The following is a 27139-nucleotide window of genomic DNA, read 5'->3' as shown; positions in this document are numbered from 1 at the left end:
TGTTACTGAGAATGTAGGACAGAAGAATTCGTGGGTGAGGAGTTGAAATCGTAGTGAGAGATCTTGGGATTGAAGCCGAATTTGTAGAATTGCTATTTGTAGGGAAAATAGGCGAAGTAAGGGCGTGTGACTGAAGCCCCGAATTCCCAATTCCTCTTTCTTATAAAAAATATAGTTTTTTAAAAACAATAGAAACTAGTGGTTCGTTAATAAAATAATATACCTATTTAATTGTTTTTAAATTCAAAATTTTTAAAAAGAAAGTAATTCACCTAAACTAACTAATGGCGTGGGATTGAAGCGCCGAATTCCCAATAAAACAGTAGAAACTACTGAATCTTTAAAAAATAATATACCTATTTAATTGTTTTCAAATTCAAAATTTTAAAAGAGAAACTAATTTTACCTATATTAACTGATTTGTTCTAAATTGCTACATGGCATTTTATGCACATGACACTTGGCAAAATCACAGGGCTAACTTTCTTCCTTTTAAGTAAATATAGGTTAGGATGATAATTTAAGTTTTTGCAATTATAATTATATAAATATTAATTTATTTTATGTTGTTGAAACCAATAGGTTTATTGGAGAGAAGTTGGTATTACAAAAAAATAAGAGAAAAATTTATGTGTATATACTTTTCAATATCATCTTTTACTCTAGAAGAAGTTTAATGGAGCATTGCAAATATCAAGGATAGTGCATATTTAGTTGAAATTTATTTATTTTAAAAAATACATAGAAGGGCCTAAAATGCCTATAAATTATGAGATTTGATATAATATTGGCCTCTGTCTACTTCTCGGGTTAAAAATATCCCTGACTATAAGTGAACTTTTAGAAATAAAGGTAAATTTTAGCCGAAAAATCATTGTGTCGGTTACATTTTTAGCTCTATAGGTAGACGAAGATTTGTATCATACCAAATCTCATAGTTAAGAGGCTTGTCCTGATAAAAATGGGTATATCGTATTTATTTTAACCTTTCAAAAAACATTTTTTTAAGAAAAGTTAAGAGAAGAACTTTCTTTCTTTGAGGGTTGTCTCTTGTTTTCTATCGCAAGTCACAACCAAAGTCAACGTGCTCCGTTCCAAAACATGAAATAACACGTGTCAAAATCTGATTGCACGGGACAGACATGCAGGAACAAACGGTGAAATATACAGTATACACCCACCATCAGAATAGTGGGGCATTTCCGTTATTCTAATCGAACTAAATGGCAGTTTGGTACCATTGGAAACATCTCTCTCACTCCTTTATTTATTCCTCTGATTTCCGATTTTTAATTTTAACCTCTTAAATAAATATTTCGCGTTAGTTTCAGGCTTCCATCTCTCTCTCTCTTTGTTTTCTCGTGCTCTCTCACTAGATCCCTCTTTCCAAAGCTATCTTCAGGTAAATCTGACTCTTTCATCTAGCTTTGATTTTATGTATATCTGATAAAGTTTTGTTTTCCTCCTATTTTTCTTCAAAAAATTCTCTCCCGATGTAGTATTTTTCTGTGAGTAATTTCGGCTGCATCTACCGCGTCCATCTGCTTTTTTCCTTTGATTTTGCGGTTATCTATCTCAGATTTAGGCTTCTTTAGTTTCCGATTTGATTTTTTTGTTTTATTTAAGCTGTGAATTTCTGTTGTTATGATGTTGTCTTAAGATTGTTACATGAGACCTGCTTTGGTCTTTTGGGAAATTGTACTATCTAATGGTTTGATTCTTGAAATATTGATCTAGATCTTAAACCTTGGTGGTAGAGTTACCGATACCTGTATCAATAGCCGGTGGAATAGTGGGGGTGCTCACAAGCTGGCTTTGAGTGCCACCATTGCGATTTTATTTTGTGCTTTTTACGTCCAGTTTGGTCAATTTTGCTTTGGCTCATTCAGATCCGTTTCTAGAGTAGTTGCATCTTTTCGTACTGTTGTATTACTTGATATTTTTTGCATAACTCGATGGCTCAATGTACATAGGGATCATTAAGAAGAAAGAGAAATGGGGCTGACATTCACCAAGCTGTTCAGCCGGCTATTTGCAAAGAAGGAAATGCGCATTCTCATGGTTGGTCTTGATGCAGCTGGTAAAACCACCATATTGTACAAGCTCAAGCTGGGCGAGATCGTCACCACCATTCCTACTATTGGTATGTTTTTTTTCTAGCATGTAGCAAGAACACTTGGCAATAACATTTTAACAGTTTTTAAGTTGTAAGTTTTGTGACAAATTCTATTGCAATTACGATTCAAAAGACTGACCAATCATTTTGATACGGAAACGGAAAATGTGCACAAAAAAAAGATACTCCCTCCATCCCATTTTATGTGGCCTTGTTTGATTAGATACAAAATTTAAGAAAGAAAGAAAGAATTTTGAATTTTGACAATAAAAAGGAAAGACTTTTGAATTTTGTGGTCTAAAACAAGCATATAGATTTGTATGGCTATAAAATCTTATTAAGGGTAAGATGGATTTTATAAAGTTAAATTGTTTCCAAAATATATAAAGGTGTCATTCCAAAATTTGCTGTTTGCTGCAAACATTTAGTTGGTTATAACTAGTCATCTTTTATCTGTCTCTCTTTCTCAGTTGTTCTTTTTGTTGATCTAGGGCAAGCAATGTCTTATCAAGGGCATGCAATGTCTAATCAAATACTTATTTTGAACTTCTAAATATGTGGTTGCGGTGAGCCGGTGACTGATTGTGTATTGATCTCTTGCTGATTGTAAAATAAGAAAATGTAAAAGTTCCCAAAACTGAAGCATAGATTATCCTTATCGTAGAACTAGTCGTGTATCATGCAATTTTTTCTCTTTGGGTTACTCGTGAATATTGTTTTAAATTCTGATGCAAATCTTCCCCAATCGTTTACCTCCCTTTTTTTGGACTAGTAGTAATGGGACCAATATCTGTTCTTTGGATGCCATTGTGTTTGGTTGTTCAATAGTGTATGCTGTTTATAATTTTCAAAACTTTCCTCTGAGGTGTACTCAAAAAGGGATATTAATTTTGATTAATGATTCTTTTTCTTTTCTTTGATTTGCAAAAGCTTTTTGAAGTGTTACTGAAGATTCTATGTCTTGTATTGTACCGTCTTTTCACCTAATAAGCTTAATTTAAACTCTATAATAAGATGCCTGTGGCATAGCTGCTCAGACGAGTCATCAACAATAATTGATAATTTGCAGGTTTCAATGTGGAGACCGTTGAGTACAAGAACATCAGCTTCACCGTTTGGGATGTCGGGGGTCAGGACAAGGTATCACTTTTGTTTTAATCTAAAATTAGTCTTGCCTTTTCTTCCCCCTTTATACTTTTCTTTCTTTTTTACTGGTAGCTCTTTTTGTGTTGCATGGAATGAATGTTTTAATTCAATTTTCTGAAGGATCCAGCTTATTTATTTACTTATTTTTTTATTTGCTTTGGCAGATCCGTCCATTGTGGAGGCACTATTTCCAGAACACTCAGGGTCTCATTTTTGTGGTTGATAGCAATGACAGAGACCGTGTTGTGGAGGCAAGAGATGAATTGCACAGGATGTTGAACGAGGTAATAATTCCCGTCCTCTTTGTAATTTTGTTTTTATTCTTGCTAGTTGTCTTCGTGTGACCTATAGGTCACGGGTTCGAACCGTGAAAAGCCACTAATGCTTGCATTCTGATCTTTGTTAGTATTATAAGATGTAGAACTATCAAATAAAATTCTAAATCCAAATGGAGGAAAGAAAGCATTTGGCATGAATTGACATTTATTCCAAAACATAAGATAATTTTTATGTATGCTTGTTTAAAAGTTGAGAATATTGCAAAGATTTGGGCCAATTTGGGCGGGTTGGGTTACAACCTATTGTTTAGCCCATCTTGACCCAGCCCATCTTAACCCAAGTGAATTTTGGACAGGGTTGGCCAATGATCCATTTAATGAGTCAGCCCATCTTGACCGGCCCAAATACAGCTCAAACATCCCATTTAACACCCCTACTTATGACACTATGTCAAACATCCCCTTGAACACAAAAACTTTTTAGTTGGTGATGAAACCTTTATAGCACTAGATTGTCATATGAGATTTTGATTTTTTAGAAAAAAAGGATCTTCAAAAGAATCCTAGTAAAATCTAGATTCAGAAATTTCAGTTTCGGTGTGAGCTTCATTCTAGGTAAAGATGATCGAGTGTGCTCTAAATTTTGGTCATAGAGTAAATCATGAACTTTGATTATTAAGGTGGAAAGTTATGCGCAAGCCTAACAAGGTAGAATTTAGTAAATCTCGCATGATTAAATCAGACATAAATGACGTCTCTGTCACATGAGTAGAATGTTATTTGGTCAAGGTTGATTCAAATCAATGTTTACATCCTTGTATGATAAATTAGACTTCAATTTGGAGAATGTAAAATCTTAGACTTCCACTTATTCATGTAAACTTGATGCACAATGCATGACATAGTAGAATTTGGTGTAATGGATTTAGCTTTATTTAGCTAGACATAAATCTTTGTTTGCACGGTCTCATCACTTAGTGGTCTGGCATGGGAGCAAGTAGGTAACCATTGGAATAGTCGAAGTCCATGCAAGCAGCTGGAGGCCACCATTATAAAAAACAGTGTGATCCTCAAAAATTTGCACACTTACATTAGGTGTCCACCTTTTGCTTGGAATACTTTTATTTTGATAGAGAAGTGGGTATTCATATAGCAAGCTCCAACTTGCTTGAGACTAAGGCATAGTTGTTTTTTTTTGTTGATAAAGAGATTAAAGCATAGTTGTTGTTAAGAGATTTATATGTTCCTAGAGAAGGTAGAAGAACTTTCACTCTAAAAGAGCAGAGGTATGAGTGGAAAAATATCTATGACTGGATTCATAAAAGCATAGGCAATTTTTGGAATAAAAGTGGCTTATATGGAGTGACATTGAAATGACTGTTCATAGTACCAACCCCAACTATATATGGATTAAGTTTATAGTTGTATTTTGTACCCTTGTGGTTGTCGGTCAAAGTAAATTAGTTTTGTCCTTGGTCCTATTTTAGCTGAAAATTGCAACATAATGCTTATCTTGAGTAATGGTAAAATTTTAATTTCTGATTAAGGCAAAACTTAGTCCGGATGAGTGAATAATATACACGAATAATATACTGAATCTAACATTGGTCGACTTGGCTATTCTTTTTTGGGGTGGGGGTGGGGTGGGGGTGGGGTGGTCGGGAGTGAGGCGGCTTTACATGTGTCATCTCTGATGAGATTATGTGTTTGCACAATATTTATGTTGAAGTTTAAAGCAGACTATTTGAAGTTGGAGTTGAAAAGAAGTTTGTGGAGGTTATCAAGTTGTGTTAAGTTTAGTATTTGTAAATACTAAAATAATAGTTATGATGAAATGGGGGCCCTAAACTTGGATGAAAGACCTAGTTTTGGTTCACTTTCGAAGTTCCTAGTTACAACCTTGAAGTGGGTGATAATTGACCTTGTTGAATTTGATTTGGTTGTTGGTCCATCTTAAAAACTTTTATGTGGTAGTTCCGTATTCTGTGTTTACTTACCAGAGTTGGTCGCATATTGGCATAAGTATAGATTTGGTTTTACTTGGAGAGAGTTATCAGTTAGATACAATTTTATTTGATCTTTCTTTCTTTAATTATCATTAACTGAAGGCAAACAAACTATCTTGTTTGAAATATTTTACATCAATTCTATCTTTTTCATGAAAGGAAGATGCAATAGAAATGACCTCCTGATTTTCGCAAAGGAAATTAGTCAGATTCAGTCCGAGTTAAAAGAAAATTAGATAACCTGTGGTAGTATTGGCTTACACCTAATACAGTTTAACTCTCTGAGTATCAAATAGAGCCACATATGTGGTCTTCATTTTTTTTCACATTGTCTATGTTGTTCGACTCCCTAATCTTACTTTGTAAATAGTTATTATTGGTGCAATGTATCTCATAATTGATACAGAAAGTTCAGCAACGTATATGAGACATTTGGAAACTCCAGAATAACAATTAATTAGTTAGTGATATATCTAGAGAATTCAGGGATAAATGGGTGTGAAAAAGAATATTTTTCCTTCTACCTTGTCTTTTAAACAAACAGGCAGAACAGAGCTTTCCAATAAGTTACAGAATTTATGCATCAGTCCGTTGTTTACTTAAAAAGAACACATGCAAAATAGGCAAGGGAGTAAGGTAGGGAGGAATAGTGGCTACCATGAAGTTCTCTTGCTGCTTACATCCCTTCTTTTTTCCCCTTTGTTGTCCTACTCTCTATTGAGCAGGACCAAGACAGAATACTTGAAGTGTAAGTTCAGTGGTGAGACTCAAGGAGGGGAGGGGGAGATGAGGCTGGACGCGCAGGTCATCCCTAGGAGAGGAAGTTTTAAGTGCCTTGGGTCTATTATTTATGGGATGGGTAGATTGATAAAGATGTCACACATCGTATTGGGGCGGGATGGATGACATGGAGACTCGCTTCCGGTGTTTATGTGACAAGAAGGTGCCACCAAAACTTAAAGGTAAGTTCTACAGAGTGGTGGTCAGACCGACGATGTTGTATGGGGCTGAGTGTTGGCCAATCAAGATCGCTCATGTCCAGAAGATAAAGGTAGCAGAGATGAGGATGCTAAGATGGATGTGCGGGCACACCAGATTAGATAGGATTAGAAATGAGGTTATTCGCGACAAGGTGGGTGTGGCCCCTATTAAGGACAAGATGTGGGAAGCGCGGCTTAGGTGGTTTGGTCATGCGAGGAGGAGCATAGACGCCCCAGTAAGGTGTGAGAGGTTGACATTGGAGGGCCTACGGAAAGGTAGAGGTAGGCCAAAGAAGAGGTGGGGAGAGGTGATTAGGCAAAATATGGCGCAACCTTAGCTGACCGAGGACCTTCCCTTGATAGGAAGGTATGGAGGTCGAGGATTAGGGTAGTAGAGTAGGTAATCTAGAGTGTTCATAACAGTAGTATTGACACGCAGTCTCGCTTTCTGTTGGTAGATTTTTATGACTAACCGTTGTTTTCTTTCATTGTTGATCACCTTACTATCTTGTTGTCTTTAGTCTGCTTTTATATGGCTTTTGGTGCTGGCCCTTGTCTATATTTTCATTAATGTGGTGCTTATACTTTCCTGAGCCGAGGGTCTATTGGAAACAACCTCTCTATCCTCACAAGGTAGGGGTAAGATATGCGTACACACTACCCTCCCCAGACCCCACAGTGTGGGATAATACTGGGTATGTTGTTGTTGTCCTACTTTCTGTTGTTTATTAGACCAGAAAGTGCAAAATGAATTTGGGAATCCTTTGAATTGAGTTTAACCTTTGTTCACCGACACGTGGGCTTACTGTTGTTTTTATATGTCCCAGGATGAGCTTCGGGATGCTGTGCTGCTTGTGTTTGCTAACAAACAAGATCTTCCTAATGCAATGAATGCTGCTGAAATAACTGATAAGCTTGGACTCCACTCTCTCAGGCAGCGTCACTGGTAAGCGCTCTGCCAGAACTTGTGACAACATATACCTTTTCTTTTGAAACATGCTAAGCATTCTCTTTGCTATTTTCAGGTACATCCAGAGCACTTGTGCAACTTCTGGAGAGGGACTTTATGAGGGGCTTGATTGGCTTTCTAACAATATTGCTAACAAGGTACTTGATAAGTTCCAAATTGATCTAAGTTGGTGGTGCAAATTTGCTGTATGGGATTGCATTTCCTTTTTTGTTTTTCCCCCTTTCCCTAACATCCTCCATTTACAGGCCTAAACCAACGTAGAGTTGTTGCGGGTTGATCCTGGATGCAGGCGGGTTTTTATCTAGTTCTTTTTCCTTTTTTTCCCGAACATTCCCAGAATCTGTGTGGTTATGAATATCCCTTGAAAGTGATTTGCTTCTTGGTAGGACCTATTGAAATGTTTTTGTAATACAGTGGTTGGATATATGTAATTGTTTGTTTAGTTTAAAGTATAATGCTATAATTTGTAACAGAGATTAGATGTTTGATGTTTCATTGGTAAATGGTAATGGTATACTTCCCTGTTTGTTCCTTCCCATCCGTCTGTGGCATTCGTTGACTAACTTGTATGCTAATGTGCTGTGAGAAGAAGAAAAAGAAATGTGTTGATCTATTGGCTAGATATGTAGCATAGCCCAGTTTTTATTTACTGGAGATCGAGTGTCGCGTGGAATCTGGAATCAAAAAAGGTTCTTCTATTAGCTTTAATTTCTAAGACCAATTCAACTAGGATGCTGAGACCAGTGCATTCTTAAGTATGAGTGATGAAAATAGTAAAATTCACAGCAGATGGGCATGTTAAATAAATTCCATGTTCCGTGCACCCCAGTTGGAAAGTTACGTTTTTGTAGAGCTGCAGTTAGGCCACAAACCCGAGCTCGTGGTTAACCCCTTGGAGTAAAACTTCAGAATGTACCGTGAAAGAAGAGTAGGACAAGGTAAAATTATTGTGCGTACTAAACCATGTTAATTTGCTCTGGTCAGGTATAAATGGAGGTAAATTTATCCTGGTTAAGTGATAAAACTTATGTAAATGACATGTCCGATACATCTAGAGAAATAAGTAGTTGAATAGGGAAATATGTATTGATTTTATTGAACTAACTGGGCAATTTACAAATGAAAACCAGACAAGTAGCAATAACACAGTGAAGTGGAAGTAAGGTAAGAAGACAGGCTCAGAAAGGAGGGAACAAGAGAAGAAGGGGATGAGGGATTTCAGAATTCACAATACTCAAGTCTGCCTATCTCTCTTACACAGATCACAGTAATTCACATCCTCCTACTCGGATTTCATACATAATTTTCTAATTTCGTGGATTTGTCTTCCATTTTAGCCTCTTGAATAATATCATTATAACAGAATGTTAATCATTAAATTTAATTAAGCACCTTTATTTTGGGACAATCTCACAAAGCGTGAAAGTTAGGCTTAATATGTTGTTAGTTAATTCATATCCATTCATGTTACAATAGTGAAAGCAATGAGTCATTAGCTCCTAGCAAGGTTTCAGATTTTAAAACAGTTTATGTCCAAGATTCCAAGCCAATTCGAGGGATTATACAAAATTACCTCAAATGAGTCCTTATCTAGGTGATCACTTGTGAAGCTTGGATGGTAAACTGATTCATAAATTTAAATATCATATTTTTAATAAACTTCTTAAGTGCACGACTAAGAGCTTCTTGTTATAAATATATTATATTATGGATGTCCATTTAGTTCTCGGTTGTAAATAAGCTTCATGAAGAAGCTTATCCATATTGGACTCCGCCGTAAATATGTTTATCTATTTAGTACTCTAATGAAAATAAGCCTCCTGAAAAAGCTTATCATTTCGGCACTCAATTGTGGATAAATATTACTCCTAGCTGGTACAATAACAACTTACAAGAAGCTTACACAGCAGTTTGCAGTAGGTGCTTATAAGCAGCGTATACAGCAGCTTACACATCAGCTTGCAATAACAGCTTACAGAGCAGCTTCCTTTCTTCTATAAATAGAAGAGATTTCAGTTCATTATGTACATCCGTTTTGAAGTTGAATAATATATCAATCTCTCTCTATATTTATCTTCGGTTTATTAACTTTACAGTCGTTATTTTATAACACGTTAGTAGCACGAGACTTTGCCATCTCGAGCAAATACTTTGAAAGTATCCAAAATGCCATTTTACTTGGATGCGGTCTCGTGAAATTGGAAAGAAAAATTGATTTTACTTAAGCTGTTATATGGTCACGACACTACACCAGTAGTTTATGTGGCAAACGGTTGGGGGCTACATATACTTATACAATTGCTATTTTTGTTCTTATTATCCTCCTTGATCGATTAGTGAAAAATTAAAAAGTGGATAACAATGTCATATCCATCTAAACTCCAGCAGAGTTTATATGAAATATATGATTACCAGCAGTGGTAATATTTCCTAAGTCTCGTTATGACTTAACTTCATGGTTCACTTGAACTCCAGCAGAGTACGACCACCAGAAGCGGCTATATTTCGTATATTCATTGTAACTAAATTTGTTAACCACCAGAAGTGGTATATACCTATGACCATCAGAAGTGGTAATTTGGCCTTGCTATGGTTACAATAAAGATAAGTTAGAGAAAAATTCTCTATGTTATATGCATACCTCGATTTGCTTCTGAAATAGGAAATATACTAAAAGAGGTAATAGGATTGAAAGTGAATGAATAAATGCCACAACTCACCTCCTGAAAAGGTAAAATAACAAAGGATATAAATGTTATTTTGTGGTATGAAGATTATTATTGCAATTACTAGTCGTACGTCGGAACATCTTAAATAATATTTTAGAATCATTTAAAGCAAAAAGATACATATCTTGTAGAATAATTTCTACTATAACACAATGATATATTATGGTTAGTTATTATTGATTTCTCCGAAGGAAATAACAACTCATGTATCTTTTCCTGAAGGATGTAATGACTATGTGATTGCCGCTTTGATACGAGATATTAAAATGTAAATGGTATTTCTCCTAGAAGAAGATATTTGCCACAAAGTTAGTGGTAAAAATATATATTTTTTAATTTTCGTCATTTATAAATTTAGAATGGTCTTTATATTATTCATTGGATTATGATTTTCTCTCGTAACACCAGAAGTGTCTGAGCAATATTTGGTAGTACCAAATTTATCAAAAGCTCCTGAAGAGCTAACTGTTTGTCTAGAAGATATATGACACCAGTAGTGTCCGAATAATATTAGATTGTGGATAATAAATGAAGGTTCTCGAAGAGCTTATATACAAATATGTCATTCATACTATATGAGTGTGGTCAAAACATATGTTGTAGTAAACCCGAAGTTTACTAATACAAATGGCTATCACATTGAAACTACAAATGATGAAAATCTTCATGTTTTCACAATCATAGGGGGTAAAATAATATGCATGTGAGAAATTACCCGCGTTATTCTTCAATTTGTACTACATCATGTATCACAGTACACCAGAAGTTTACTAATGCAAAAGCAGTCACTGTAAATCAGAAGTTTTACCGAGGCAAAAGCAGCTACAATAAATTAAAAATTTGCTGATACAAAAGTAGCCACAGTAAATAAGAAGTTTACTAATGCAAAAGTTTATGCCATAGTAAACTAGAAGTTTACTAAGAGATATCACATGCTATGATAAACTTGAAGTTTTCATTTGCCATTTTTAAATGAGTTATTTGAGAATTCAGATAAGCATATACTGAAGAACTAGAAGATTCTTCGAGAATTCTCTTGTGTTGCTTGTTTTTATAATAAATTGATTATACCACCTAAAGTTGGGACTAAGACTCTTGAATTCTGGAATATATAAAAGGTGAATATGAGCTCATTCACCTATCATGTAAACCACTTATAGAAGTATATATGAGATGATTACATTTGTGTTTATTGTCAACATGCAGTTTGACATTTGAAATTGCTTTTCTCAATTAAGAGCATAATTTTCAGATTATGAAATCAAGACATTTCATCTTGATAATGCTGGTTTATATCCAAAATGGTTTAGCATTGAATACCTCCTATTAATGGCTAAACTATTGCTTATAAGAACAAAGCTTCATGTGTTGGTCTAAGATTTTCTAAATTGCATACATCAGTATTAGTATGCATCATACCAACAAGATATGATAAGTCCTCCCCTTACAATTGGTTCTGGATCATAAACCAAAGATTTTTACTATCTAATAACTGTTGATGTGTAGTATATGATTAATTTCTCTACCACAATGGACAAAGATAGGTTCCCCAAAGAAGATTGGGGATATATGTTAGTTTTTCTAACATTTGGGGGATGAAATAAGCGCTGAAAAATATGCTATATGAATCGAATTATCATTAATATGATCCTCACTCAAAAGATAATTCAAGTCAAATGCCAAAAGTATTTGCTGATCCAAAATTAAATATCATATTTCAGTTGTAAATGTTCCTATTAAAATTAAAGTCCCTGAAGGATAAAGTTTACTGCATGCATGAAGAGTAGTAAACTGATCGGTTTCAAAGTTAACAATTCTTGAAAAATGATAGGAGCAAATGATCAAAGTGATTATAATGAGGAGGAAATGAGCTCTAGAAGAGCCCACAATATAACATTTCATGAAACTCTAGAAGAAGTTCAGGTACCTGAAAATAAAGAAAGTGATGAGATCTCAACAAGTTATGTCGCTTAGGAACCGATACAAAATGACCGTCGACGATATATTTGATACAATATAGTGCATAATATTGTAAAAATTTATGAGGACCGGACTTGTAGTCCAGACATCTGAAGATGTCATACCATTTAAATACAAATCATAACATATATGACTCATTTGATTAAATCTATATAAAGATCCCTGGAGCATTTAAAATGCTTGAAGCATATAATTTAAAGTCTCGAGAAATGTACTTGATCAAATTACAAAGATCTTTGTACGGTTTAAAGCAATCTGGGCGCATATGGTATAATCGCCTCAGTGAATATTTGCTGAAAGAAGGTTACATAAATGATGTTATTTGTCCATGTATTTTCATAAAGAAAATGACATCACAATTTATTATACTTGCTGTTTATATTGATGACATAAATCTTGTTGGAACTCCAGAAGAGCTCCAAAAGGCAATTGCATATCTTAAGAAAGAACTTGAGATGAAAGATCTTGGAAAAATAAAATTTTGTCTTGGTCTGCAAATTGAATATTTAGCAGACGAGATCTTTATCCATCAATCTGCCTATACAGAAAGGGTCTTTAAACGCTTTTACATGGATAAAGCGCACCCATTAAGTACACCAATGGGTGTTCGATCACTTGAAGTGAATAAGGATCCGTTCCAACCTCCAGAAGAGGATGAGAAACTCCTTGGTCCCGAAGTACTCTATCTCAGTACAATTGGTGCACTTATGTATCTTGCTAATGCTAAAAAAGGTGGTGCAGATTGTATTGGTTATGCAGATGTAAATTATTTATCCGATCCCCATAAAGCTCGATCTCAAACCAGGTATGTGTTTATATGTGGAGGTATTGTCATATCATGACACTCCACAAAGCAATCTATTGTTTCTACTTCTTCAAATCATGTTGAAATAGTAACTATTCACGAAGCAAGTAGGGAATGCGTATGGTTGAGATCAATGATTCATTTAATTCGAGAAAAATGTGGGTTGGAATGTGATAAAAGACCCACAAATTTATACGAAGACAATACTGTATGTATAGTCCAATTAAATGGAGGATTCATAAAAGGCGTAGAACGAAACATATTTTACCAAAGTTATTCTTCACACATGATCTCCAAAAGAATGGTAATATCGATATGCAACAAATTCGTTCAAGTGACACTCCAGCAGATTTATTCACTAAATCTTTACCAACTTCAACTTTTGACAAGATAGTATACAAGATTGGAATGCGGAGACTCAAATATTTGAAACAAAGTTTTCATCAGGGGAGTAAAATATGCGTTGTACTCTTTTTCCCTTACTAAGTTTTTTCCCACGGTTTATAAGGTTCTTAATGAGACAGCTAGCAATGCATATTACTAAATATGTGTACTCTTTTTCATTTACTAGAATTTTTTCCCACGTGATTTTTCCTAGTAAGGTTTTAATGAGGCACATTATCTTTTAATGAACATCCAATTGAGAGTGTTATAGATATATTATATTATGAATGTCCATTTAATACTCCGTTGTAAATAAGCTTCCTGAAGAAGCTTATCAATATTGGATTCCGCCGTAAATATGTTTATCTATTTAGTATTCTATTGGAAATAAGCCTCCTGAAGAAACTTATCATTTCGGCACTCTGTTGTGGATAAATATTACTCATGTAGAGGATTATTTATAGCTGGTACAATAACAGTTTACAAGAAACTTACACATCAGCTTGCAGTAACAACTTACAAGCAGCTTGCAGTAGCAGCTTGCATTAGCAGCTTGCAGAACAACTTCCTTGCATTATATACATTAGTTTTGAAGTTAAATAATATATCAATTTTTCTCTATATTTGTATTCCATTTATTTACTTTACCGTCTTTATTAACACTTTTTATTTTTTTTATTTTTATTGTTTTTCTCGTATTATTCATTCCCCAGACCCGTTTTACTGGGTCGGCTAACTGATTCTAAACCGTCAATTATGTTTTAGTCAACACGTATCTTAAGCAGACGGCATAGATTCAACCGAATATATCATCTCAGTTGACCCCCCAAAGACCAGTAATTGTTCCCTCCCTTAATCACAAAGACAGAAAATTCTAGAAGCCTAACCCGATATATATATTCACCCCCCCCCCCCCCCCAAAACCCCCGCGTCCCAAAAAAAAATTCACTCTACCATGCACGTCTCTTTTGCTACTCCGTATATACGTTTTTAAAGTATATCTCCACTTGGTTTCTCACAAAAGATTGAGAAATTTACGACTAGTATTAAAATGGCAGATTCTGGTGATTCACACGAACTATCTTCGCTCCTTTGGTTCGTCGAACCGAGACTTTGTCATTCGCAACAATGGTGACCAGGTATTTTCTAATTTTTTGTGATTTTCTGGAATAGATTTTGTTGGGAGCTAGTAATTTTATTCTCTATCTAATGTTTATTGATTTTGAGTTCAGTCTTTGTTAGAAATTGCCAAAGAAACTTGCTTTCTTTTATATTTTCTTTTTCCGTTTTGTTCTCTGATTAATCGCTTGCTTAAATGTTCGCACATGTAAACTAGATTCATTAATTTGTGTTTTATGTATATTTCATTGTACAATTTGCTATAGTGAAGTAAAGTGAAGCAAGCATGCGGCTACTGATTGATAAATGGTTAATTTATGTGAACATGAAGAGGATTCCATATTTATGAAGCATGCTATGTATAGTGATACAGTTATACTCGGGCATAAGTGAAACTAAAGGAAGAGCATGATTGAGAAGAGTGATCCTGAGAAGCTATGACTTCTAAATTCTTAACTTTAGAAAATTTAGTCTGTTAATACGCTTTGCTTGACGTGTTATGCTTTCTAGGACTTTCAGCCCTATTACAGATTCTCTCCAGTAGGAAATATAGAGTATTTTTAGTACTATTTATTTTTATTTTGTAAATTGTTGAATTTAAATGGGGAACATAGTCAATGGATGTTTAAGGAGAGGCAGATGTAGGCCTAAGAAGTATTGGGGAGAGTGATTAGACAAGACATTACTATCTTCAGGCTCACTGAGGACATGATTCTTGATAAGGAAGGTATGAAGGTCGAGAATTAGAGTAGAAGGGCAGTGGATAGTTGAGCGTTTTACCTTTCTTTATTGGTTGTTCTAGTAATATTCTCGTCTTTCCTTATTTTTGATTTCTATAATTATTTGATGTTTCCTCTGCTTCGATTTTGTTATTTAGCCTGTTATTGTTAACGCTTCTTTGCTATCGTATTTCCTTTACACTGCTATGTTTTTGTTCTCATTGAACAGACGATCTTTTGGAAACAGTCTCTCTACCAACACAAGATAAGGTAAAGTCTGCGTATACACTATCTTCCCCAGACCCCACTTCTGGGATTATCTTGAGTATTTTATTGCTGTTGTTATAGTCAATGAATGTTCATATAGCCGAACCTAACTTGTTTGGGCTAAGGGATAGTTGTTGTATGACTTCCTAGTTTTTCTTATATTGTTCTGTGTAAATTTCTGACCCTCTCATCGGATTGGGTTTATTCGAGTTGCTGCATAAGTATGCTATTCGGAATCTACTATAATTGAATTTTCTATTTTTCTAAGCATGTATATGCTGAAAGTAAAAACTGTAGTATCCCTCCATATTATGAGATAAAAAATAATCATCCCAATTGTTTAGTACACTCTCTTCTTTTGTAGGTTCCGAAAAGATTGTGTCACGTTCCAAACTACTCCCTAGAGGTGATTGACATCCACCAATTCCCACCTGTCAAGCGAACCATATCCCATATATTTAACCATTTATACTAGCACCGAGAGAAAATAATTGTAGGTCCAATAACATTATTAATAATTGAATACGGAATAGTTATCAACCAAATCCATCATTTGTTGATAGAAAATCAACGATTACTTAAATAATAAAACTCTAGCTCAAATCTCATGCTAAGACCATGGAGCATCCAATAAAGTTACATGAGTTTAACAGGTGGGCATGCAAACCCAAAGCAAAGGAAATAATTAACATAAACTAGATAAAGATGAAAAGACGACCTCCACAAACAATGCGGTGGCTCACCTCAGCAACATAATCAACCCTAGCGAATTCGTCAGCCACTAGCTCTGCCTAACGTAACAGTATCAACATAGATATGAAAGTAAGGAATAGGTTATACGTAAATATGACCCAGTAAGATCCTTGATATGTCCCTTGAATACTCCTGAAACAAGTGTTAGAAAATCAACAAGTACAAAATTATATGTACAAAAATTATATGTACTATAATATATCAGTCGAGTCTAATTAAAATATTCAACAAGAGCTTACATTTCTCATACAATTTTACACTAAAGACTTGACATATTTTTAGCGGTGAGGAAATTAACCAAACATCCCAACGAGTCTACGGCAGCATGCGCTATGCTCCAAATCTATCACGACGGCATACATAGTGGCCCAAGTATATTACGGTAGCGAAGAAATAATATTGAATGCTCCAATGCCATGGCATGAAGCCGTGCCACATAGCCAATCAATCATTAAATGATTTTAGTATTTTAAATAAAATGGTATATTCGCAGCTGGTCACAGACCATCGATTCTGCCAAGCACACGCTCATCCCAACACACGGGTTAGGCAGACAAAATATAGTTTAAAAGTAGGCTCTGAAAAGCAAGCACCAAAGTTTAAAGTCTCGCTTACCTTGCTAATATCAAGTTCCCAAACCTGGCGACGTCTAACACCAACCAAACAATCTCAATGTATTCAAAATATTAATTAAAAATATCAATTACACTAGTCAGAGTCAAAACTCAATCTCCCTAACTTTCAAGCTTAAGCTAAATCTTAATATTTTATACCTTAATAAAAATATATCTCAATATCTCAATCTAAACGCAATATCCAATTAAGAGTAATACCCTCAATCTAATTTCAATATTTAATTACAATTCCTATACATTAGCACACAGATTCTAATGATAATAACCATAAAGTAAAAGTTAAAATTTATCTATACACAGGGGCGGATCTATGTAGAGGGTTGGGGGTGGTATGCCACCCGGTCGCTCGCGTAAAATTTTATGTGTGTTTATATATCTGTTGATATTTTACAAAGAAATTATATATTAAAAGGATGGCACCCGGAGTAATATGTTTGCTCTAGGTGCCATGGTTCAAAGCCAGCATTCCAGAAGCTAGATGCAGGATCGAATCCCTGCCTTTACCTTTTCTTTCTTTACTTTCTTCTTTTCTTAATTTCTTGTATTTCTTCATCTTTTGATTTCCTCTCTTAGTACAACTATTTTATTATTTATTCAATATTATATTTGATCTTCAATATTTTCTTTGAATGTGATTTTTTTATTCTCTTTTTATCCATATAATTTTATTGTTTCCATGATTTTTAAAATCTTTCATAATGATGGCATCAATAGACTTAGAAGGGATGTATTTGCTAACTTAAAATTTTATTTTAATTTCATGCATCTATCTAATCACATCATTCAATAGAGCTAGAGAATTAGATCGAATTGGACAAAATGTATTCGGTTTGATGGCCATATACTTATTTATGCACCAAAAATCTTGGAAATCGAACCGAATTAATTCAAAATAGATCGAACTGAACCGAACTAGTTCAAAATATATCAAACCACCCTAATTCAATCTCATTCACCAATGGTAGGTTTGCATTAAAAAGTGACACCCGTAACCATCAAATCCTGGATCCGCCCCTGTGACTATACATAAAAAAAATAAAAATCGGAACAATAGTTCCAAAAAGAACGAAAAACTAAGGTGCTAATCTAATGCAGCATAGATGCCTGGATATATGCTAAAGTTTCAATCTTATATCTAATTCTAAAAGTCAATCAATACTATAATCATTGCCCTTCAATCATTATGTAATTATTTTGTCTCCTAGTTAAAGAAGCAAAACTGAACCAATAGTGATTTTTCATAGAGTACGTAACTTTCAATTCCCGTAACCATCAAATCCTGGATCCGCCTCTGTCTATACATAAAAAAAAATAAAAATTGAAACAGTAGTTCCAAAAAGAACGAAAAACTAAGGTGCTAATCTAATGCAGCATAGATGCCTGGACATATGCTAAAGTTTCAATCTTATATCTAATTCTAAAAGTCAATCAATACTATAATCATTGCCCTTCAATCATTATGTAATTATTTTGTCTCCTAGTTTAAAGAAGCAAAACTGAACCAATAATGATTTTTCATAGAGTACGTAACTTTCAATTCCCGTAACCATCAAATCCTGGATCCGCCTCTGTCTATACATAAAAAAAAATAAAAATCGAAACAGTAGTTCCAAAAAGAACGAAAAACTAAGGTGCTAATCTAATGCAGCATAGATGCCTGGACATATGTTAAAGTTTCAATCTTATATCTAATTCTAAAAGTCAATCAATACTATAATCATTACCCTTCAATCATTATATAATTATTTTGTCTCCTAGTTAAAGAAGCAAAACTGAACCAACAATGATTTTTCATAGAGTACGTAACTTTCAATTCCCGTAACCATCAAATCCTGGATCCGCCTCTGTCTATACATAAAAAAAAATAAAAATCGGAACAGTAGTTCCAAAAAGAACGAAAAACTAAGGTGCTAATCTAATGCAGCATAGATGCCTGGACATATGCTAAAGTTTCAATCTTATATCTAATTCTAAAAGTCAATCAATACTATAATCATTGCCCTTCAATCATTATGTAATTATTTTGTCTCCTAGTTTAAAGAAGCAAAACTGAACCAATAATGATTTTTCATAGAGTACGTAACTTTCAATTCCCGTAACCATCAAATCCTGGATCCGCCTCTGTCTATACATAAAAAAAAATAAAAATCGAAACAGTAGTTCCAAAAAGAACGAAAAACTAAGGTGCTAATCTAATGCAGCATAGATGCCTGGACATATGTTAAAGTTTCAATCTTATATCTAATTCTAAAAGTCAATCAATACTATAATCATTACCCTTCAATCATTATATAATTATTTTGTCTCCTAGTTAAAGAAGCAAAACTGAACCAACAATGATTTTTCATAGAGTACGTAACTTTCAATTCCCGTAACCATCAAATCCTGGATCCGCCTCTGTCTATACATAAAAAAAAATAAAAATCGGAACAGTATTTCCAAAAAGAACGAAAAACTAAGGTGCTAATCTAATGCAGCATAGATGCATGGACATATGTTAAAGTTTCAATCTTATATCTAATTCTAAAAGTCAATCAATACTATAATCATTACCCTTCAATCATTATGTAATTATTTTGTCTCCTAGTTAAAGAAGCAAAACTGAACCAACAATGATTTTTCATAGAGTACGTAACATTCAATTCCCGTAACTTTCATAGAGATTGAATTGATGTATCTAGTTATCAACTTATATTTGATAACTTTCAATTCCCCTAATCATTATTTACCCATTATGGTTTGATCATTACATTCCCTACTTAACAGGAGCAGAAGCTGAAGTTGTTCCCATATTTAATTCATGATGCTCCTCAATTATTGCTTAATCATGTCTGCTATCATTACCTTACTTTTCTAATCATTGCTACAATTTTTATCAAATATAAGTTGATACTAAATACACCAATTCAATCTCAATAATGTAGGATATGATTAGATAGTTTTTTTTATATACTTGATTATGCTTTCTTCCATGAAACTTTCCAACAGTGAAGTCACTAGTCGAATGCCTCTAATATCACTTCTCATTTGTACTAGTTTTTTTTTTTTTTTTAAATTAAAAAAACAAAACCTAGCACTTATTTCCCCAAGGTTATCTGGGACGTGGGATTGGCAAGGCGGGGATAGGCCCACTAGCTTTTTCATTAAACAACCAACCAAGTTAACTAATTTACCATCAATCATATATGATATAACATTTGGCTCACTAGCAAATTAACTAGTACACTATCTTATATATTATAATCAATCTCATTTCACTAGTTTAGTATTTGATCCAATAGCTACAGATAACGTTAATTCTTTAATTTCACAATTAATAAGTATAAAAAAATATTTCGGGTTATTTCAAACTAATGGTTAGTCCGAGCGGGTTATTCAGATCTTAGAGGATATGCTTAGAGCTTGTGCTATTGATTTTGATAGTCATTGGGATGATCAATTGTCGTTGACAGAGTTCGCTTATAATAACAACTACCCGTAGAATATACATATGGCGTCGTTTGAAGCTCTATATGGTCGTAAGTATTGTTCACCAGTTGGATGGTTTGAACTTGATAAAGCACAACTATTGGGTTTAGATTTAGTTCATCAAGCTTTGGAGAAAGTTCCATTGATACGAGAACGGCCTTCGACTGCCCATTAGTTTGCAATAACACAAAATATTTTTATATACTTATTAATTGTGGGATTAGATAACTAAAATAGTAAGCAATAATGGAACACAGTCTATTGTTGCAATATTTACAAGTTCTTCGAGGAATGAAAAATCGAAAGGATCACATCATCTCCTTAACATCCAAGAAAATAGCCATGCAGAGTCGTTATCTGTAGCTATCGGGTCAAATACTAAGCTAGTGAAAGAGGATTTATTATAATGTATAAGATAGTGTACTAGTTAATTTGCTAGTGGGCCAAATTTTATATTAGACTAGTCTTAGGGTAAGCGCCTTCCGCGTATATCCCATATCAATAAGTATAAAATTTTACAAATTAGATAAATATTATTAAATTATGTATAGTAGACGTGCAAGTGTTAAGTGTTATTTCGGAAGTATTTCTAGAATTTCATGTTGCTAATGAGTATAATAATTATGAATATTGGTATAATTTATATCAATAGTCTTTTTAGAGGTCTATCAGACACAACCTCTCTAATCTCATAAGGTAGGGGTAAGGTCTGCGTACACACTACCCTCCCCAGACCCCACTTGTGGGATTTTACTGGGTTTGTTGTTGTTATAGTCTTTTTAGAATATTTATTTACATTTTGATACATACTAATATAGAAGGAATATTTTACTAAAGAGTAATGGGCATACTATTGTATTTCCAGATAATCAAATATAATTTTTCACAAAAAGTCGTCCTCAAATTATCTTAGAAAGAATTGTTTGAATAGAATACCAAAACCAAACTTATATAGCTTGACTTATATACTCTTTTTTTGATAAGAAGTCTTTCATTGTCTTAATATCATTATCTTTTGCATCCTAAACCTAAAACTAAATAAGCCGACAGTCAGTAGTGGAGCCACATTCAACCGAATGGCCGGAAAATTACACTGTATTGCTTAGATAATTTTTTTTAATGTATATTTACTACATATTGACTCCCCTTAATTTTACGATGTATTTAAATTCTTATATTTTGATACCCCTTAATGAAAATTCTGGCTCCGCCACTACTGACAGTGAATTTTATTAAAAAAAATCCTAAATTTGAAAGTAGTATAAAATGGTCGAAACTTTCCTAATATTAAATGAAAGTGCTGGAAATTTATTATTGCTAAATTTAAATGGAGTTGAAAATAAGGAGTTTTAAAACTAAATAGAATTGAGAAATCACAATCCTAAAAAGTAGGAAAATAATTAAATCAGTAATCCTAAATATTAGGTAAACAATTAAATAATTATTTCTAAAAATTAGGAAATAATTAATGACTATTTTATCCAGAATGAACTCTATTTTTAAAGGGTAAAAAGGGCAAACACATTTCGATAATGTCGTTTGTGCTTTTAATATAGTATAAATAAATATGATTGGTGGTAAATTAGTTAACTTAGTTGGGTGTATAATGAAAAAGATAGTTAGCCTACCACCACCTTGTCAATCTCACGTGCTAGAGGACATTGGAAAAATAAGTGTTAGGTTTTATTTAAAAAAAAGAAGAAAACTAGTACAAACGAGAAGTAGTATTGGAGGCATTTTGATCGACGACTTCACTGTTGGAAAGTTTCGTGGAAGAAAGCATAATCAAGTATATAAAAAAATCTATCTAATCATATCCTACATTACTGGGATTGAATTGGTGTATTTAGTTATCAACTTATATTTGATAATAATTGTAGCAATGATTGGAAAAGTAAGGTAATGATAGCAGAGATGATTAAGCAACTATTGAGGAGTATCATGAATTAAGTATGGGAATAATTTCGGCTTCTACTACTGTTAAGTAGGAGATGTAATGATTAAGCCATAATGGGTAAATTATGATTTAGGGGAATTGAAAGTTACGTACTCTATGGAAAATCATTGTTGGTTTTAGTTTGCTTCTTTAACTAGGAGACAAAATAATTTCATAATAATTGGATAGTAATGATTATAGTAATGAGTGACTTTTAAAATTAGATATAAGATTGAAATTTTAACATATGTCCAGACATCTATGCATCAGATTTAGCACCTCAGTTTTTCGTTCTTTACAGAACTACTGTTCCGAAATATTATATTTATCTATAGATAAATTTTAACTTTTACTTTATGGTTATTATCAATAGAATCTGTATGCTAATTTATAGGAATTGTAATTAAATATTGAGTTTAGATTGAGGGTATAACTCGTAATTGAATATTACGCTTAGATTGAGATATTAAGATATATTTTTATTAAGGTGTAAAATCTTAAGATTTTGCTTAAGCTAGGGAAATTGAGATTTGACCCCGACTAGCATAATTGATATTGTTAATTAATATTTTGCATAGATTGAGGCCGTTTGGTTGGTGTTCTAGATATCGCAAGGTTTGTGAATTTGTCATTAGCAATAGCAAGGTAAGTGGGACTTTAAGTTTTGGTGCTTCCTTTTCAAAGCCTGCTTTTAAATCTGGTCCATGTGATGAGCACGAGTGTGTGCTTGACATGAGTGGTCTGTGACCAACTGTGAATATACTATTTTATTTAAAATACTGAAATCATTTACTGATTGATTGGTTGTGTGGCATGACTTCGTGCCATGGCATTGGAGCGTTCAATGTTATTTCTTTGCTGTCGTAATATACTTGGGGCATTATGTATGCCGCTGTGATATTGGAGCATAGCGTATGCTGCCGTGAACTCGTTGGGGTGTTTGGTTATTTTCCTCCACTACCAAATATGACAAGTCTTTAGTGTAAAATTGTATGAGAAGTGGTAGGCTCTGTTGAATATTTTAATTAGACTCGGCTAATATATTATAATACATACTCCTTCCGTTTCGATTTATGTGAACCTATTTCCTTTTTTTTTCGGCCAAAAAGATTGATCCCTTTCCATATTTGGAATTAATTTATCTTTATGCAATGATTTGTAGCCACACAAAATATATGTGCCTTATTTTACACCACAAGTTTAAAAGTCTTCTTTTTTTTCTTAAACTCTGTGCCCAGTCAATTAGGTTCACATAAATTGAAACAGAGGATCAGAGTTACCCCGCGTGAGACCTTGAACGATGGTGGGGGCAACCTCAGCATGCAACTGAGTTTAGGCGAATCTCACATCTTTGAGAAGGTGGGGCAAACCTCACCGAGGATCATGAGTCCCTAAGGAGGGGGTATATATGACAACCCAGGCGAATCCCACATCGACAAAGCTTTCTCCTGGGTATATTAGTACACAAGTCTTAGACCCTAGTGATGCGTTTTCAAGCCGTGCAGGCCTAGGTCCAAAACAGACAATATTACTAGTGGGCTGGGTTGTTACAGATTAACACCTTTATGATATTTAGAAACTTGTAACTTTAGCGTTCCTTTTTTCTGTTGACATAAGTTTTCATGGGATCATTGTATACGAAAAGATATTTTTTGTTACCGCTGTAATTTTGGTATTTATACCAATTTAGCTCATGTATTCCTTTCTTAAACTCTGTGTTTATTCAAACTATGCCGAACAAATTGGGATGGAGGGAGTAATAAATTTGCTTTTCATCCATCGTATTATATTCTGTTTGTATCACTTCCATATGATAAAAAGAATTAGGTGGATTTTCAAAAATCGTTAACAGAGTTGATCAACTATATTTATCAACAATCTAAGCTTCTCATTGTTTTTAAAATTTTAGGTTAAACTTGATACTTTAAAGAGGAAAAAAGTTGGGTTATATTTTTCGGCATCATGGTGTGGTCCATGCCAATGTTTCACCCCAAATTTGGTAGAGGTGTACAATGAGCTCCTTCCCAAAGGAGAACTTGAAGTTGTTTTCCTTTCTGCTGATGAGGACGATGAGTCTTTCATGGGTTACTTCTCCAAAATGCCATGGCTTGCGGTCCCTTTCTCTGATTCTGAAACCCAAAGGAGAACGTCTGGATGAGCTGTTTGCTGTTAAAGGAATACCCCACCTAGTGATCCTTGATGACAATGGAAAGGTATTGACTCATGGTGGGGTTGGGATCATCCTTGAGTATGGGGTGGAAGGTTACCCTTTTACTCCTGAATGGGTTAAAGAAATTAAAGACCAGGAAGCAGCAGCTAAGGGGGATCAATCCTTGAAGTCTTATCTTACTCTCACAGTCACGAGACTTTGTAATTGCCGCTGATGGGAGGAAGGTCAGTTCAAACTGCTGTACCTTATTGAGTTCCTTACACTATGTTCTTTATGGTTTAATTCGTAATGTTGTTACCGCTATTTCTATGATTTAATATCTATCATGTACCAGTTTGTGAGTTTGAAGGCAAGACTGTAGGCCTTTATTTCTCGTTGCCACATTCAATGGATGCCTTTCTTTCACTCCGAAGCTGGTTGAAGAAGTGTATAGAAAGTTGAAGGAACAGAGAGAGAACTTTGAGATTGTGATGATTCCGCTTGATGATGATGAAGAGTCATTCAAACAAGCATTTGCTACCTTGCCTCGGTTTTCACTTCCCCTAATGGACAGGAGCTGCGAGAAGCTGAACTATCTGAACTTCCTACATCGGTGATCATTTTGCCAGATGGGAAGACTCTTCATTCTAATGCTGCTGAAGCCACAGAGGAGCACGGCATCCAAGCATACCCTTTTACACCTGAGAGATTTTCAAAACTTGAGAAGATAGAGAAAGCTAAACGAGAAGCGCAGACACTTGAGTCAATTTTGGTTTCAGGAGATCGTGATTTTGTTATTGGGAAGGATGGTGCTAAGGTGAGATACTTATGTTTACTTTCATAATTTGGTAACCCTAGTTATATTAACATGACTTTTTGACTGACTTTGCTAGTCGAGTTATCATCTTTTTTTTTTTCTTCTGATTTTGACATGACATATGCTTTCATGTATTTTTCTTTGCCAATCATACTGCAAAACAGCTTACATCCCATTTCTGTTGTTGTCTTTACCTGCCTTCCCACAATTACAGTCAGTCATCAGAGATTTTTCTTTGTAGATTCCAGTGTCTGATCTTGTTGGGAAGAATGTTCTTCTTTACTTTTCTGCACACTGGTGTCCTCCATGCCGTGCTTTCCTACCAAAGCTTATAGAAGCATATGACAAGATTAAAGCGGATGATGATGCTTTAGAAGTTGTATTCATATCTAGTGACAGAGATCAGGCCTCCTTTGATTAATTTTTTGCCACAATGTCGTGGTAGGCTCTTCCCTTTGGTGATGAAAGGAAGGTGTGATTGAGTAGTCTGTTCAAAGTTCGTGGTATCCCCATGTTGGTTGCTATTAGGCCAACAGGCAGGACTGTTACAACTGAAGCCAGAAATCTAGTTATTTGTTTTGGTGCTGATGCTTATCCGTTCACAGAGGAGCGCGTGAAGCAGATTGAGGCACAATATGAGGAGATGGCAAAAGGGTGGCCTGAGAATGTGAATCACGCTCTCCATGAGCATGAGCTCGTACTTACAAAGTGCTTATTTTATAACTGTGATGGATGCAATGGTGAGGGACGAGTGTGGTCATTCTATTGTGAAGAGTGTGATTTTGATCTCCACCCCAAATGTGCTCTGGAAGAGGAGGGAAGCAATGTAGGCGCAGAGGCAGAACACAAGGAGCTTGAAAAGGTGGAACAGAAACCTTGGTGGATTTGCGATGGTGACGTTTGTTATAAAGCTTAGGAGGTTAGTTAAGTCGGTAGTTTAAATGAGTCTTATAGTAATACTATTATGTTTATAAAAAATAAATATAATATATTGCCATCAATCGGTACTAGTTGAAGTAATGAAAAAATCCCCTATTTGTTTTACGAGAAATGCGAAACAAAAAAGAAAAAAAAAGATCCCCCGTTGGGAATGAAATTATGCTCACTGTCCCCCTTTTCACAGAAAATGGAGAGATGAATTGATATATTTATTGAATCCGTCGAGACTGACGGGGCTCGAATCCGCAGCTTCCGCCTTGATAGGGCGGTGCTCTGACCGATTGAACCGCGTAAAGGACTACTTTTGCATCGGCTCTCTCTCGGAATTTTTTTTGTGGTTAGTCATGATTTCTCCTGTTTCCAGGTTCTGAGAATACCTGCTGCTGCTGAAGGCAATAGTTTACAAAATCATGATCCTCATTTCTGTCCCGTGATCAGAGGAAAGAGATTATCTCCTATGTAGAAACTTTGAACAGATATAATAGTGTTAGATGTTTTGTCGTCTCATTAAAATTTGCAGATGCTGTTAGATGATATTGTTAAAATAGTGTTCATCTCATCCATTAAAAATGATAAATCATTCAATGGTTACTTCAAAGAAATCCATGGCTTGCTGTTCCATTGTCTGATGCTGAAGCACTTAAGAACCTAAAAGCAGTTCTAAGTAAGGGGTTCCACATCGAGCGGTACTTGATTTAAGTAGACAAAATTTCGAGAAATGAGGGGCTTCAATTCACATTTGGTGCTGAAATCTTCCCACTAACACCTGAAAATTACTTTCTATGCCTCATATTATCTGTCATGATTCTCTTGTACACGCCCAACAACAACAACAACAACAACCCAGTATAATCCCATTAGTGAGGTGTGGGGAGAATAGTTTGTACGCAGACCTTACCTCTACTCTGGAGTAGAGAGGTTGTTTCCGATAGACCCTCGACTC

The 27139-nt window shown here is 34.6% G+C and overlaps 1 protein-coding gene and 1 pseudogene across 1 annotated transcript; both read left to right on the top strand.

Moving 5' to 3' along the window:
- Positions 1 to 1264: 1264 nt before the first annotated feature.
- LOC107765685 (ADP-ribosylation factor 2) lies at positions 1265 to 8022 on the top strand. Its single transcript, XM_016584354.2, has 7 exons — positions 1265 to 1402; positions 1974 to 2143; positions 3186 to 3256; positions 3427 to 3546; positions 7354 to 7472; positions 7552 to 7633; positions 7742 to 8022. Exons 2-7 carry the CDS (start codon positions 1996 to 1998, stop codon positions 7745 to 7747), a joined length of 546 nt encoding a protein of 181 aa, XP_016439840.1. The 5' UTR covers positions 1265 to 1402; positions 1974 to 1995; the 3' UTR covers positions 7748 to 8022.
- A 6310-nt stretch (positions 8023 to 14332) lies between these two features.
- On the top strand, positions 14333 to 26258 carry LOC107765686 (putative nucleoredoxin 1; annotated as a pseudogene).
- Positions 26259 to 27139: the final 881 nt, after the last annotated feature.

This window comes from Nicotiana tabacum, chromosome 9, assembly GCF_000715075.1.
Source record: "Nicotiana tabacum cultivar K326 chromosome 9, ASM71507v2, whole genome shotgun sequence".
Lineage (NCBI taxonomy): Eukaryota > Viridiplantae > Streptophyta > Magnoliopsida > Solanales > Solanaceae > Nicotiana > Nicotiana tabacum.
This window is presented reverse-complemented; position numbering and strand designations above follow the sequence as displayed.